The 15429-nt window shown below is 36.9% G+C and overlaps 1 protein-coding gene across 1 annotated transcript in view; it reads left to right on the top strand.

Moving 5' to 3' along the window:
• Window positions 1-15429, top strand: part of CDH2 (cadherin 2) — a 321339-nt gene that overhangs the window by 273929 nt on the left and 31981 nt on the right. The window contains exons 9-10 of the mRNA XM_053714996.1: window positions 12672-12857; window positions 13752-14005. Of these exons, the coding sequence (XP_053570971.1) occupies window positions 12672-12857; window positions 13752-14005 (440 nt within the window). The remainder of the gene's footprint in view (window positions 1-12671; window positions 12858-13751; window positions 14006-15429) is intronic.

The raw sequence follows: 15429 nt of genomic DNA, 5'->3' as shown, positions 1-15429 counted from the left end.
AAGCTAGCTTTTTATTTCTGTAACATGGAGGATCTGGAACACACTACATGTTCTATGTGTTTAGATGCCATTGTGGAACCCCCGGTTACGTTGTGTCCCTCATGCATTGAGAGGGCCTTACAGTGTAAAGAGCAAATATTATTTAATAAAGATATGTCTAAGGATTGCTCTCAGAAAGATGAGATTCAGGGTATGCCACATATTTCTCCCCAAGCGTCACAGCCTGTAATTGCCACTCAAGCGACGCCGTGTTCTTCCACTGCGTCTGCTTCATTTACTCTGCAGGATATGGCTGCAGTCATGTCATCCACTCTGTCAGAAGTTTTATCTAAGCTACCAGTTTTGCAAGGCAAACACAGCAGGAAAGAGGCCCAGGCGGTCACTGCGACTTCTGATGCTTTGATGGCAATCTCCGATGTACCCTCCCAGGGATCTGAATTGGGGGGTGGGGAGTACCTGTCTGAGGAGGAATTATCTGACTCAGGGAGTGCCTTACCCCAGAGAAATTTGGAAGTAATGTATTTTAGATTTAAACTTGAACACCTCTGTCTATTACTACGGGAGGTTTTAGTGACTCTGGACGACTGTGACTCTATTGTGGTCCCTCCAGAGAAATTGTGTAAGATGGACAGATATTTGGAGGTCCCGGTCATATTCTGAAGTTTTTCCGGTTCCTAAGAGAATTTCGGAAATTATTGCTAGGGAATGGGAAAGACCGGGTATCCCGTTCTCTCCTTCCCCTATGTTTAAGAAGATGTACCCTATAGCTGAGACCGTGCGGGATTCTTGGCAGACGATCCCTAAGGTGGAGGGAGCTATCTCTACCCTGGCTAAGCGTATGACTATACCTATCGAGGACAGTTGTGCTTTCAAGGACCCCATGGATAAAAAGTTAGAGGGTCTTCTCAAAAAACTATATGTTCACCAGGGGTTTCTATTACAACCGATGGCCTGCATTGTTACAGTCACAACTGCGGCTGCCTTTTGGTTTGACGCTCTAGAAGAGTCGCTTAGGACTGAGACGTCTTTAGAGGAAATACAGGATTAAGGCCCATAAGCTGGCTAATTCTTTTATTACGGATGCGGCTTTTCAGATCACCAAGTTGGCAGCTAAGAACTCGGGATTCTCCATTTTAGCTTGGAGAGCTTTATGGTTAAAATCTTGGTCTGCGGATGTCTCCTTGAAATATAAACTTTTAGCTATTCCTTACAAGGGAAAGGCCCTGTTCGGGCCTGACTTGAAGGAGATCATTTCTGATATTACGGGAGGTAAGGGACACTTCCTCCCTCAAGATAAAACATCCAAGCAAAAGGTTAGACTGAGTAATTTTCATTCCTTTCGAAATTTCAAAGGAGTCCACTCTTCTTCTTCCACTAAACAGGAAGGGAATTATTCACAGGCCAATCCCACTTGGAGATCCAACCAGGCTTGGAACAAGGGTAAACAACCCAAGAAGCCAGCTGCTGCTACCAAGACAGCATGAAGGGTCAGCCCCCGATCCGGGACTGGATCTAGTAGGGGGCAGACTTTCTCTCTTTGTCCAGGCTTGGATAAGAGTCTTCAGGATCCCTGGACACTGGAAATCGTGTCTCAAGGGTATCAGTTGGAGTTCAAAAATTCCTCCCCCAGCGGAAGGTTTCTTCTTTCATGATTGTCTGTAGACCAGTTAAAAAGAGAGGCATTCTTACGTTGTATAAAAGTCCTCTCCTCCATGGGAGTAATTTGTCCCATTCCAATAGAGGAACAGGGACAGGGGGTTTATCAAATCTGTTTGTAGTTCCCAAAAAAGAGGGAACATTCCGACCTATCTTAGATCTCAAGAGTCTAAACAAGTTTCTCAGAGTCCCATCCTTCAAGATGGAGACTATTCAGACAATTCTTCCATTGATCCAGGAGGGTCAATATATGACTACCGTAGATTTAAAGGATGCATACCTGCATATTCCTATCCATAGAGATCATCACAAGTTCCTAAGGTTTGCCTTTCTGGACAAACATTTTCAGTTTGTGGCCCTTCCTTTCGGTCTGGCTACGGCACCCAGAATCTTCATGAAGGTTCTGGGATCTCTACTAGCGGTTCTCAGACCACAGGGCATTGCAGTGGCGCCTTATCTAGACGATATTTTGATCCAGGCAACATCTTGTCGGCTGACAAAGTCTCATACCGACATTGTTCTGTCCTTTCTCAGGACTCACAGGTGGAAGGTGAATCTAGAAAAGAGTTCTCTAATTCCACAGACAAGGGTTCCTTTCCTGGGAACTATAATTTACTCTCTATTCTTGAAAATCTTTCTGACGGAAGTCGGAAAGTTAAAGATTTTGGATACATGCCGAATCCTTCAGTCCAATCCTCGGCTGTCAGTGGCTCAGTGCATGGAAGTAATTGGATTGATGGTGGCAGCAATGGACATCATTCTGTTTGCTCGCTTTCATCTCAGACCTCTACAACTGAGCAGGCTCAGACAGTGGAATGGAGATTATGCTAATTTGTCTCCTCAAATAGATCTCGATCAGGAAACAAGGGGCTCTCTTCTTTGGTGGTTGTCGTCGAATCATCTTTCCCAGGGGAAGTGCTTCCGCAGACCCTCATGGGTGATAGTGACAACGGACGCCAGCCTGCTAGGATGGGGTGCAGTCTGGAACTCCCTGAAGGCTTAGGGTGTGTGGACTCGGTCGGAGTCTCTACTTCCAATCAATATTCTGGAGTTGAGAGCAATTTTTAATGCGCTTCAGGCTTGGTTTCAGTTGGCTTCGGCCAAATTAATCAGATTCCAGTCGGACAACATCATAACTGTGGCTTACATCAATCATCAGGAAGGAACAAGAAGTTCCTTGGTGATGACAGAAGTATCCAAGATAATTCAGTGGGCGGAAACTCACTCTTGTTATCTGTTGGCTATCTACATCCCAGGAGTGGATAACTTGGAGGCGGATTTCTTGAGCAGACAGACGTTTCATCCAGGGGAATGGGAACTTCATCCGGAGGTCTTTGCCAGTCTGATTCTCAGGTGGGGCAGGCCGGAGCTGGATCTTATGGCATTTTTGTCAGAATTCCAAGCTACCGAGATATGGATCCAGGTCCAGGGACCCTCAGGCCGAACTGATAGATGCTTTGGCAGTGCCTTGGTCATTCAACCTAGCTTATGTGTTCCCTCCATTTACTCTCCTTCCATGGGTGATTGCTTAAGTCAAACAGGAGAGGGCTTCAGTGATTCTCATTGCTCCTGCGTGGCCTCGCAGGACTTGGTATGCCGATCTGGTGGACATGTCATCTCTGCCACCGTGGAAGCTTCCATTGAGGCAGGACCTTCTCATTCAGGGACCCTTCCATCATCCGAATCTAATTTCTCTGCAGCTGACTGCTTGGAGATTGAACGCTTGATTTTATCAAAGCGAGGGTTCTCTGATTCAGTCATTGATACCTTGATTCAGTCACGTAAGCCTGTTACTAGAAAAATTTACCATAAGATATGGCGTAAATATCTTTATTGGTGCGAATCCAAGGGCTACTCATGGAGTAGGGTTAGGATTTCCAGAATTTTATCTTTTCTCTAAGAAGGATTGGAGAAAGGGTTGTCAGCAAGTTCCTTAAAGGGACAGATTTCTACTTTGTCTATTTTCTACACAAGCATCTGGCAGATGTTCCAGATGTTCAATCTTTTTGTCAGGCTCTGACTAGAATCAGGCCTGTATTTAGACCAATTGCTCCTCCTTGGAGTTTGAATCTGGTTCTTAATGTTCTTCAAGGGGTTCCGTTTGAACCTATGCATTCCATAGATATTAAGCTGTTATCTTGGAAAGTTTTATTTTTGGTTGCTATTTCTTCTGCTCGCAAAGTTTCTGAGCTTTCGGCATTACAATGCGATTCTCCTTATCTTATTTTCCATGCAGATAAGGTAGTCTTGCGTACCAAACCTGGTTTTCTTCCTAAGGTTATTTCAAATAAAAATATTAATCAGGAAATTGTTGTTCCTTCCTTGTGTCCTAACCCTTCTTCTAAGAAGGAGCGTCTGTTACATAATTTGGAAGCAGTCTGTGCCTTGAAGTTCTACTTGCAGGCGACTAAGAATTTTCGTCAAACATCTTCATTATTTGTTGTTTTTTCTGGTAAACGTAGGGGTCAGAAAGCTACAGCTACCTCTCTTTCTTTTTGGCTGAAGAGTATCATCCACGTTGCATATGAGACTGCTGGACAGCAGCCTCCTGAACGAATTACGGCTCATTCTACTAGGGCTGTGGCTTCCTCATGGGCATTTAAAAATGATGCTTCTGTTGAACAGATTTGCAAGGCTGCAACTTGGTCATCTCTTCACACTTTTTCCAAATTTTACAAATTTGACACTTTTGCCTCGTCCGAGGCTATTTTTGGGAGAAAGGTTCTTCAAGCAGTGGTGCCTTCCATTTAGGTTCCTGTCTTGTCCCTCCCTTTCATCCGTGTCCTATAGCTTTGGTATTGTATCCCATAAGTAAGGATTAAATCCGTGGACTCGTCATATCTTGTAAAAGAAAAGGAAATTTATGCTTACCTAATAAATGTATTTCTTTTATGATATGACGAGTCCACGGCTCACCCTGTTATTTTCTAAGACAGGTTTTTATTTTTTGTTGATCTTCAGTCACCTCTGCTCCTTGGCTTTTCCTTTATCTTCCTAACTTCGGTCGAATGACTGGGTTGGGGGGGAAGGGATGAGCTATTTATGCAGCTCTGCTGTGGAGCTCTTTGCCTCCTCCTGCTGACCAGAAGGCGATATCCCATAAGTAAGGATGAAATCCGTGGACTCGTCATATCTTAAAATAAATAAATTTATCAGGTAAGCATAAATTTCCTTTTTGGGGGCATTACCCTTAAAAGGGCATTAAAGGGACAGTACACTGTAAAATTGTTTTTCCATAAATGTATTTTAAATTACTTGTTATACCAACTGCAGAGTAAAATATATTTGAGAAATTGCATTTTCCGGTTTATTTGTGTATCTGAAGTAGCTGGTTCTGTGCTTTGAAACCACAGCCTATTACAATGGGTTGAGCTTCAGGTAATATCAGATCTCATTATGTTATCACTTTCATGTACACAGACTTGCTTCATTATCTAATATTTGTCTGGAACACCAAAGCTCAATACATAGAGAGAACAGTGGACAATTATAATTTTATTACTTAACTATCATGCCCCCACTGAGGGTGTAATCTCTTCTGCTGGCTGTGTTTACTTAGGCTTGTCAATATCATATACGCCAGTATCAAAACTTTCAGTATAGGTTGGGAAACCATAAGCTAAATCAGCTATTTCAAATGCTGAAATATGAGTAAAGGAGCCACTTGCAACCAATTTAATACACTCTAGCAGGTAAAAAGGATCATTGGGAATAATTTAAAGGGGAGAAAGTTTTGGGGTGAACTGTCCCTTTAAGCTCTTTTTCATTGCCCTTGAAATGGCATTCAGCGCTTTTAAAAAAGCCACCCAAAAAAATTTAAAATAAAAAACTAACACTAACCCCAGAATATATACTCACAGTTCCTGAAGTCCGGACATCCATCTCCATCCAGGCGGCAAGACTTCATCCAGGCGACAATATCTTCATCCTTCCCAGGGGCATCTTCTATCTTCATCCTGGCGGCATAGAGTTGAGGCATCCTGGAAGCCGAAGACATCCTGTGCGGAGGGTCCTCTTCATATGTTCACCGCCGTACACTGAAGTTGAATGCAAGATAGCCATTTTAAAATGGCATACCATGCATTGCTATTGGCTGATTTGATTCTTCAAATTCAAATCAGCCAATATGATGAGAGCTTCTGAAATCCTATTGGCTGTTCAAAACAGCCAAAAGGATGGGAGCTACTTAAATCCTATTGGCTGTTCAAATCAGCCACATTGATGTCTATAGGGGAAAAAAACTTATGTTTAAACCTGAACACCCGAACATAAACCCCAAGTCTAAGCAACCCTAATCCGCCACCTCCGACATCGCCGACACTAAATAAAGTTATTTACCCCTAATCTGCTTCCTTTGACATCGCCGACACTAATAAAAGTTAAGTGAAATAAAAAAAAAACTAAGTTTAAACTATAAATTAACCTTACATAACTATTCTAATAAAATAAAAAAAAACTACCAATTAAAAAATCTAAATTACAAATTTAAAAAACCTAACACTTAGAAAAAACAATTAAAAAATCTAAAATTACAAAAAGTAATAAACACTAAATTACCAAAAATAAACAGCTCTCATCCTATTGGCTGATTTGAATTTGAAGAATTAAATCAGACAATAGGAATGCAAGGTACGCCATTTTGAAATGGCTACCTTGCATTCAACTTCAGTGTACGGCGGTGACCATATGAAAAGGATGCTCCGCGCAGGATGACTTCGGCTTCCAGGATGTCTCCTCTCCATGCCTCCAGGATGAAGATAGAAGACGCCCCTGGGATGGATGAAGATATCGCCACCTGGATGAAGTCTTCTCGCCGCCTGGATGTCCGGACTTCAGGAACTGTGAGTAGATATTCTGGGGTTAGTGTGAGGTTTTTTTTCCATTTTTTTGGGTGGCTTTTTTAAAAGACATGAATGCCCTTTTAAGGGCAATGAAAAAGAGCTTAATGCCCTTTTAAGGGCAATGCCCCAAAAATGCCCCTTTAGGGGCAATGGGTAACTTTTTTTTTTAGAGTTAGGTTTTTTTATTTTGGGGGGTTGGTTGGGTGGTGGGTTTTACTGTTGGGGGGACTTTTTTTTTACAGGTAAAAGAGCTGTTTAACTTAGGGCAATGCCCTAAAAAAGGCCCTTTTAAGGGCTTTTGGTAGTTTATTGTAGGCTAGGGGGTGTTTTTATTTTGGGGGGCTTTTATTTTTATAGGGCTATTAGATTAGGTGTAATTGTTTATTATTTTTGTAAGCTTAGTGTTTTTTATTTTTCGTAATTTTGTGTTTATTATTTTTTGTAATTTTAGATTTTTTTTATTTTTTTCATAGTGTTAGGTTTTTTTAAATTTGTAATTTAGATTTTTTAATTAGTAGTTTTTTAATTTTATTAGAATAGTTATGTTAGGTTAATTTATAGTTTAAACTTAGTTTTTTTTTATTTCACAGGTAAGTTTTTATTTATTTTAAGATAGTTATATTGTAATTTTTATTTAAATTTAGGGGGGTCTTAGGTTTAGGGTTTAATAGTTTAATTTAGTGTTTTGCAATGTGGGGGGCTGGCGGTTTAGTGGTTAATAGGTTTATTTAGTGACGGCTATGTGGGAGGCCGAAGGTTTAGGGGTTAATAGCTTTATTATAGTGTCGGCGATGTCAGGGGCGGCGGATTAGGGGTTATTAGGTTTATTTAATAGTCGCGATGTGGGTGGGCGGCAGATTAGGTATTAATACGTTTTAAATAGTTTGTGATGCAGGAGGGCGGAGGTTTAGGGGTTAATAGGTAGTTTGTAGGTGTTAGTGTTCTTTGTAACAGTTTAGTTATGAGTTTTGTGAAACATTTTTGTTGCACAAAACTCATATCTACTGCTCTCAAATGGCTGTATGGATCGTGTCGGTATAGGCTGTAACGCAAGCATTTTAGCCTGAACGCAAATCCTGTAATACTGGCGCTATGAAAATCCCATTTTTTTGAGTGACATTGCGTTACAGGCTAAAATGCTTGCGGTATAACAATACCGACACGACTCTTAATATGCCTTACTCGCCATTACACTGGAATTACCATTTTTCAGCATTTAAAGCCGTAATGCAAAACTTGTAATCTAGCTGTATGCGAGGAAATGTTTTTTGTTTTTTTTGGTTCAGCACTTAGGTAGCACTTGCTAATTGGTGTTTAAATGTAGTTTAACGGGACACTAAGCCAAAAAAATCTTTGTGATTCAGATAGAGCATGCAATTTTAAACAACTTTCTAATTTACTCCTATTATCAAATTGTCTTCATTTTCTTGGTATGTTTATTTGAAAAGCAAGAATGTAAGTTTAGATGCCGGCGCATTTTAGGTGAACAACCTGGGTTGTCCTTGCTGATTTGGCAGCACCTTTAAACAAGTGCTGTCCATGGTTCTGAACCCAAAATTTGCTGGCTCCTTAGCTGAGATGCCTTCTTTTCAAATAAAGATAGCAAGAGAATGAAGAAAAATTGATAATAGAAGTAAATTAGAAAGTTGCTTACAATTAGGGCTGCAACTAACGATTATTTTAATAATCGATTAATCGGCCGATTATTTTTTTGATTAATCGACTAATCGGATAAAAAGAGAATCAATAATAGTTTTCTATGTTTTAAATAAAATCCACATAATGAGTGTTACAAATATAAACTTCAGACTAAAACTTTACATTAGCACAACTGTTTCTTCAATTTTTAAGCAGCAGAGCACAGTTTTATAATCAAACAAAATAAAACCACAAACTGTTTGAAAAGAGGTAGAACTGGAAAGAGTTAGACTATCACTGTTAATAACATTCTGTTATTCACTCTTTCAGAAACTTTGTATTGAAATGCAAAAGTCTCAACATGTCCACATGCTTCTGGCTAAGGCTGGTTCTCTGTTTGCAGCTATATTTCCTGCAGCAGAGAAAAGGCTGTTGAGTAGGGTTTTGCCAATTTCACAAAAGTGGGATATTTATCTTTGTTATATCTGCACCAATGCTAAGTGTTTTCTACCTTGGCAAGGGGCCACTCAATAAAGTAACCCTTGACTTCATTCTAACATAAAAATATCTTGAATATCTATATGCAATGGTAAATAACCAGCTATAAGGTTAGGGGAAATATCTAGTCCGCTCTAAAAATAAAAGATATATACTTATAAAGGTTGAATCTGGTACATATTATCACAATTTATTAAAAATATAAAAAAAACAATAAAAAACAAAATCAAAAGCGCTATGGACTGTATATCAATAACAGGACAAAGCCTTGCACATTTATTTATACAGTACATATAATCAGCAATAGCAAGCAATACGCTAATAATTGTGCAAACAGATAATAGTGCACATCAATTTAAATAACTCCCATCAATCTAGAGGCAAGGTGTAAACAACAAGCTTGGCACTATATCATGAAAAGCATAGTTCCAGATCACCAGATTTAATATAAACAATACAAATGATGACTATTATATCTGGGTTGCACATGAGCCAGGGGTAGTTGTAAACGTATACTGTCCTGAAAAAGTGAAAAGTAGACGTCCTTTAGGCTAAGCTAAGGACATAACCATAAAACACAATACCATATGCAGGAGTTCATTGGAGTGAAGCAGCTGGTGTTGTGCACAGACCAACTAATTGCAAACCAACTAATCGATTAATCGATTATGAGATTCGTTGACAACTATTTTCATAATCGATTATTATCGATTATGACGATTAGTTGTTGCAGCTCTACTTACAATTACATGCTCTATCTGAATCATGAAAGAAAAAATTTGGGTTCAGTGTCACTTTAATTTAGACGATTATCCCTTTAAGTGTGATTACTGATTTATGATGTAGGAAGCATTTAGATTCAAAGCCCTGTTTCATGAGAGACTGCAATTGCTCACAGTGGCAAACGCTAAGGGGAAAAGGTTTCAGGGTATGCAATCACTGAGGAAGGAGTCTATCCTTGTGTCAAATATACCCTACTTTTTGTTCCTTTCCAATTGTTGATTTGTGCATTTGTTCTACTTGTAATGTCTTGTTCAAGATATCCTTACATAGAATATATGCATTTTATATGTGGTTGCTAATTATCATTCATCATCTGGTGTTTTACTATGTATAATTAGCAGAGATTATAGGAAGTTTTAAATTACAGAATACAAATATTTGCATGTCTTGTCCAATTAATTTGAGGTGCTGGTAGTCACAAAATTGCACTATTTGAATTTTAGGTACCATGTTTTAAAAAAGAAATCAAAGAATTAGTATGTTCTTGTGTCTGTAGTATGTCTTGCCACATTCTTAGAAAGTTTTTAATTTTTTTTAGTTTTGGAGTTTAAACATGTTATAGACTTGCAAATAATCATATATATGTTAAGTTTCACAGATAATGCTTCTATGCTGTAAGTTTCTGAGCAAACAATAAAATCGTCTAAATCTGTTCAGTGCAAAATCTTTGTTAATTTTTGTACAATAAAAGATTGATTTGTTTCATTAAATATAATTTGTGTTTACAAGAAAATGAATCTTATCTTCAGTGCTTTATACCGGCTTGGACTTAAACATAATTTGTTTATTATGACAAATATTCATTATGCATTTTGATCCATTTTAACCAATATCTTTTTCAATATTTCTTCTACTGTCTATGGATGATAAAGTAATTATAAGACAGTGGAAAAAAACATATTTTGCAACAATGTTCTTTTCTAGAGTTCTGTTTTGACAATAATAAAATCAATTAATGTGTTCCAACCTGAAGAACGTAGAACCTTCATAGAAATATCTTCTGAGCCTCTCCCAAGATCCCCTTTAATCCCAACTGTCAATTTTATTTCCTGATTGTTTGGAGATGGTAGCTGTTGAAGCCACTTAATAAGTGATTAAAGGACCAGTCAACACATTAGATTTGCATAATCAACAAATGCAAGATAATAAGACAATGCAATAGCACTAAACTTCAAATGAGTAGTAGATTTTTTTATAACAAATTTAAAAAGTTATGTATATTTCTACTCCCCTTGTACCATGTGATAGCAATCAGCCAATCACAAATGCATATACGTATAGTCTGTGAATTCTTGCACATGCTCAGTAGGATCTGGTGACTCAAAAATTGTAAATATAAAAGACTGTGCACATTTTTTTTAATGGAAGTAAATTGGAAAGCTGTTTAAAATGACATGCTGTATCTGAATCATGAACATTTAATTTAACCTGAGTGTCCCTTTAAAGCAAGACAATAAAAGACCCTCAGTGACAGCAACCACTTTTCAAAGTCAATTATCACTTATCCAGCTGCCAACATGAAGATTTTGATAAGCCATAACAGAGAGAGAGATGATATGCAAAGCATAAACTGTTCTGTATTAATAAAGAGGCTCATTTATTGACTAGTTTCAACCTACATGCTGCTTTTAGCCACTGGTGAAAAAAACTACATATAAATAGCATGTTGAATGCTGCCACATAGGTACAAGAAGGCCATTTAGAAATGCTGCTATGTTTAAAGAACTGCTAAATGTATGTTAAAGGGACAGTCTACACCTTAGTCATCTTAAGTCTTACCTTAGATTAAGCTGATAATAGCGCCTTGCACCTCTTTCTATATTATGCAGCAGCAACTGTAAAAAACGTTATTATGCATGAATATTGTGTCTGGCACCTTTGAAATGGCTGTCAAGATTTGCCACTGATGACATCATGAGCTGTGCTACATCTAGGCACTCTGTGGAATAGCATTGACAGTCTGTCAAATCCAACTAGTGAGCCTTTTGTGATTGGACACCATATGCAGCCCAGATCGTGATGTCATCACTGGGTGGAAGAACTTGTCAGCCATGTCAAAGTGGCAAGAAACAATATTTGTTTTAAAATAACTTTTTTGACAGCTAAGACATTTGTCCCTTTAAGTTGTGATAATAACTAACTTAGAAGGTTCTTAATATATAGAACTTTTATTTGTGCAATCTTTTGTATAATATTTAGTATATTTTTATATCAGTAATATTAGTGATTCAGCAATTTACTGTTAGTTTTGCTAATTGTTCATATACAAATACTGATAACTGCATCATTATATTGTATTTATTTTTATTTCCCACATTTAATACAAACATTCTATTTTGACTTCTTTGTAGCTTTGCTTTAATTTCTTTATATTCCCCTTCCATTATTTTCACTCTATATCCTATTCAACATTTATTCAATGCATGTTGCTGTTCCCGACATTGTTGAATAGAAGATCTAGAAGGTGTTGAAAAAAAATGCAAAACACCCCTCCCCACACACACACTCTTTATTTTAGTATGTTGGCTATGAGACTTATAACTCAGTAGTTTGACTATCTGAGCTTTGCAAGAAGACACAATTATACCTCTGCTGTTAATATATTAGCTTTTAGAGAAATTAAGCATAATGGGCAATTATTTTGTTTTGTTATGTATTGCAGAACGTTTCATCTCTTAATTAGTCAGGGGTTTATGGTCTGTTCAAAACATTATTAAAAATTCTGCAATGGTGGCTCATTTTATAACTTATTTAAACATTTGTGATGCTTAGTATTTTTCAGTCTGAATCATTATGCATAATAATCTCCTCACAGCAGTACATTACCTACAGGTAAATGCCCTACTGAATAAGATAAGTAGGGCATTAGCTCTGAGATAATGCACTGTACTGAGTAGATAAGGGCCCATGGTAGCACTGTGCAATGACTACTAATGAATCCCAGATACTCTTCTCTTTTTTCCCATATAATTCTCTGATGCTGTTCTGCCTTAACTACTATTGTGTACATATTAGTAGACAGACATGCACATAAATGAAAGACAGACAGACAGATAGAGAGATAGATAGAGAGATAGATAGAGAGATAGATAGAGAGATAGATAGAGAGATAGATAGAGAGATAGATAGATAGATAGATAGATAGATAGAGAGATAGATAGAGAGATAGATAGAGAGATAGATAGATAGATAGATAGATAGATAGAGAGATAGATAGATAGATCATGTCAATATAAATATTTTCTCTTGTTCTAGTTTTACGGCGATGTACCTGAAAATAGAGTTGATGTTGTCGTAGCAAATTTAACGGTAACTGACAAGGATCAGCCACACACTCGTGCCTGGAATGCTGTGTATAAAATTATTAATGGAGACTCTGCCGGAAGATTCGCTATTAAGACTGACTCAAACAGTAATGATGGACTTGTGACTGTAGTAAAGGTAAGCTACTAGTGGTCATTTTATTTATAGGGACAGGATTTATGTCAATGGAAATTAAGTGTGGGAAAAAGAAAACTCCGAGAGCTATTCTAAAGTCATAACATTTTAAAGACATAGAAATTGTAACAATATTTTAAAAAATCTGTTGTAAGTTAGAATAAACAATGTTAAGGAACTGAGCATATAGTATAATGATTGCTGTTTTTAATAGAATGTGGGAATTAAGCAGGAATTTACCTAAAATAATTATAAAAGTCCCATTTTCTTATTGGTACTTTGTAAGGAATTAAAAAAAAACTTCCAATGTCCATCATTTAAAAGTTAGATTTATATTTAAAAAAAAATGTGCACAGCTGCAAGCTTCTATACGCATCTTCTCTGACTGCATGTATTGTGCATGCATCAAGAGGAAAGCATATATTATTGTATGCCTGTATGATTGAAAGGCATATGAGTTGCTCCTGGGAGTTTAATATTTTTTTAACATTAAATTATTTTATAAACGTACCAGTGCATTTTATTGTATAGGTTCTTAAAGGGACTCTAACCCAATTGGATGTTTATGAGTAATTTCCATGTGTAACCTTGAGATTGTTAAGGAATACTACAGTGGGGTCTTGTTATATTGCATATTTAGTGCTATGGCATGAGAATTTCTTTGTGTGCCCCATCACTGTAAAATATGTTGTTGCGTGTCTATGGAAGAGTTCTGTTAAAGGTATTCACATGTGTGAGCACCCCCTAGAGGTTTAAAATATTGTCCATTTTGTGTAAATGGGAGAATAAATATTTCTGTTTCAGTGTTTCCTTAAATTACAATTAGCATTTTTATTGGTAACAGGTAACTGTAGACTGTGAAACATACTGTTAAATTATTTATTTTTTTCCCCCTAGCCAATTGATTATGAAACCAATAGGATGATTGTACTTACAGTAGCTGCAGAAAATGAAGAGCCTTTAATCAAGGGCATTCATTACCCCGCCCAATCAACAGCAACAGTTTCCATTTCTATTATTGATGTCAATGAAGTTCCTTATTTTTCTCTGGATCCTAAGCGCATCCGTCAGGAAGAAGGACTAGCAGCAGGAAGTCCTTTAACAACCTTTACTGCACAGGATCCAGACCGTTATATGCAACAGACAATTAGGTAAAATGGTACAATGATATTTAAATAAAGCTCTGCAAAAAAGGACAACCATATTTTATACAGATAAATTACTACATAAATATATGAACATATGTGCAGTTTCCTTTTGGATTAGTACAATTTTACAAAGCATTTTAAAAATATATTCACTAAAACAGCATTTTTGGAGATTGAAATAAGTATAAAATGTTGTAGCCTTTTTTAATCAATACCTACTTCATGTTATGGTAATTAATGTTAAGATTCTCAGGCTAATATTCAAATTGATAAATACCAACATATTCATTTTAACCTAAAATGTGGTAACTGCAGATATAATTTAGTATTAAAATATCAGCATATTAAATTGGTGTTATATCCTTTTGTTATATGTTTCCTAAAGAGAATTTGCATATATAGTTTTAAAATTTAAATTACATTCATTTCACTTGCAATAATCTATTTGGATGCAGTGAATGTCACAATTTAACTCTCACAAAAGCTCTTGAAAAATATAATAGATTTAAATGAATGTTAGGACCACTCAATGCAGTAGAATGACATAATTAACAAGTGCATAATAGAACAACAATGCAATAACACCTACTCTGAATTTTAAATATGCAGTAGATTATTTTTTTGACAAATTTATTTTTTCTCCCATCTTCCAGCCCCTTGTATCATGTGACAGATGTCAGCCAATGACAGACTAGTACACGTATACCCTGTGAGCTTCTGCACAATGCTGGTACCTTAGAAAGTATGAATATAAAAAGAATTAGGAAGTGTCTTAAAATTGCATGTTCTTTCTCAATCATAAAAGTTAATTTGGACTTGGGTGTCCCTTTAAGCTGTATACATGCAACATACTTTGGAAAAGTGGCTGAGAAACTCATAGAAAGAACAACTAATAATTAATGCAATTGAATGACAATCCAAGATTACTTACAGATTCACATATTAAAACCATTGCCTTGTCACCTGCATGTGTATGTGTAACATATCCCTTCTGATTACCAGTGTTGGTGTTAGATATAAATTTAGTTGTGAGACTAGTTATAATAAATGCTAAATGTGTTATTTGTGCATTAATAGTAAGAATAAAAGACTACTTATAATAAATGTTAGATTTGCTATTTGTGCATAAGAATAAATTAAGTATCTGTCCTTCTAGAGAGAGTAGTTATTAAAGAGTTGCACATGCGCATTGCATCGCAATTAGTAAGTTCAGAGCACGGGAGCGTGCAGGTACTTTTTAACATGGGGCGCATGGTGAGCCGATGATTGGCTAAAACGTATGTCAATCAAAGCAGTAGCTTTGAAAATTTTCAAGACAGGCTGAATATAAAACTGTAACGTTACCGTAAAAAAAATGAAGTTATGCAGTAAACTGATGTTTCTTCTGTTATGTGTGATCAGTCCACGGGTCATCATTACTTCTGGGA

This window comes from Bombina bombina, chromosome 5 (assembly GCF_027579735.1).
Source record: "Bombina bombina isolate aBomBom1 chromosome 5, aBomBom1.pri, whole genome shotgun sequence".
Classification (NCBI taxonomy): domain Eukaryota; kingdom Metazoa; phylum Chordata; class Amphibia; order Anura; family Bombinatoridae; genus Bombina; species Bombina bombina.
Note: the sequence above shows the minus strand (reverse complement) of the source record. Positions and strands in the feature narration are given on the sequence as shown.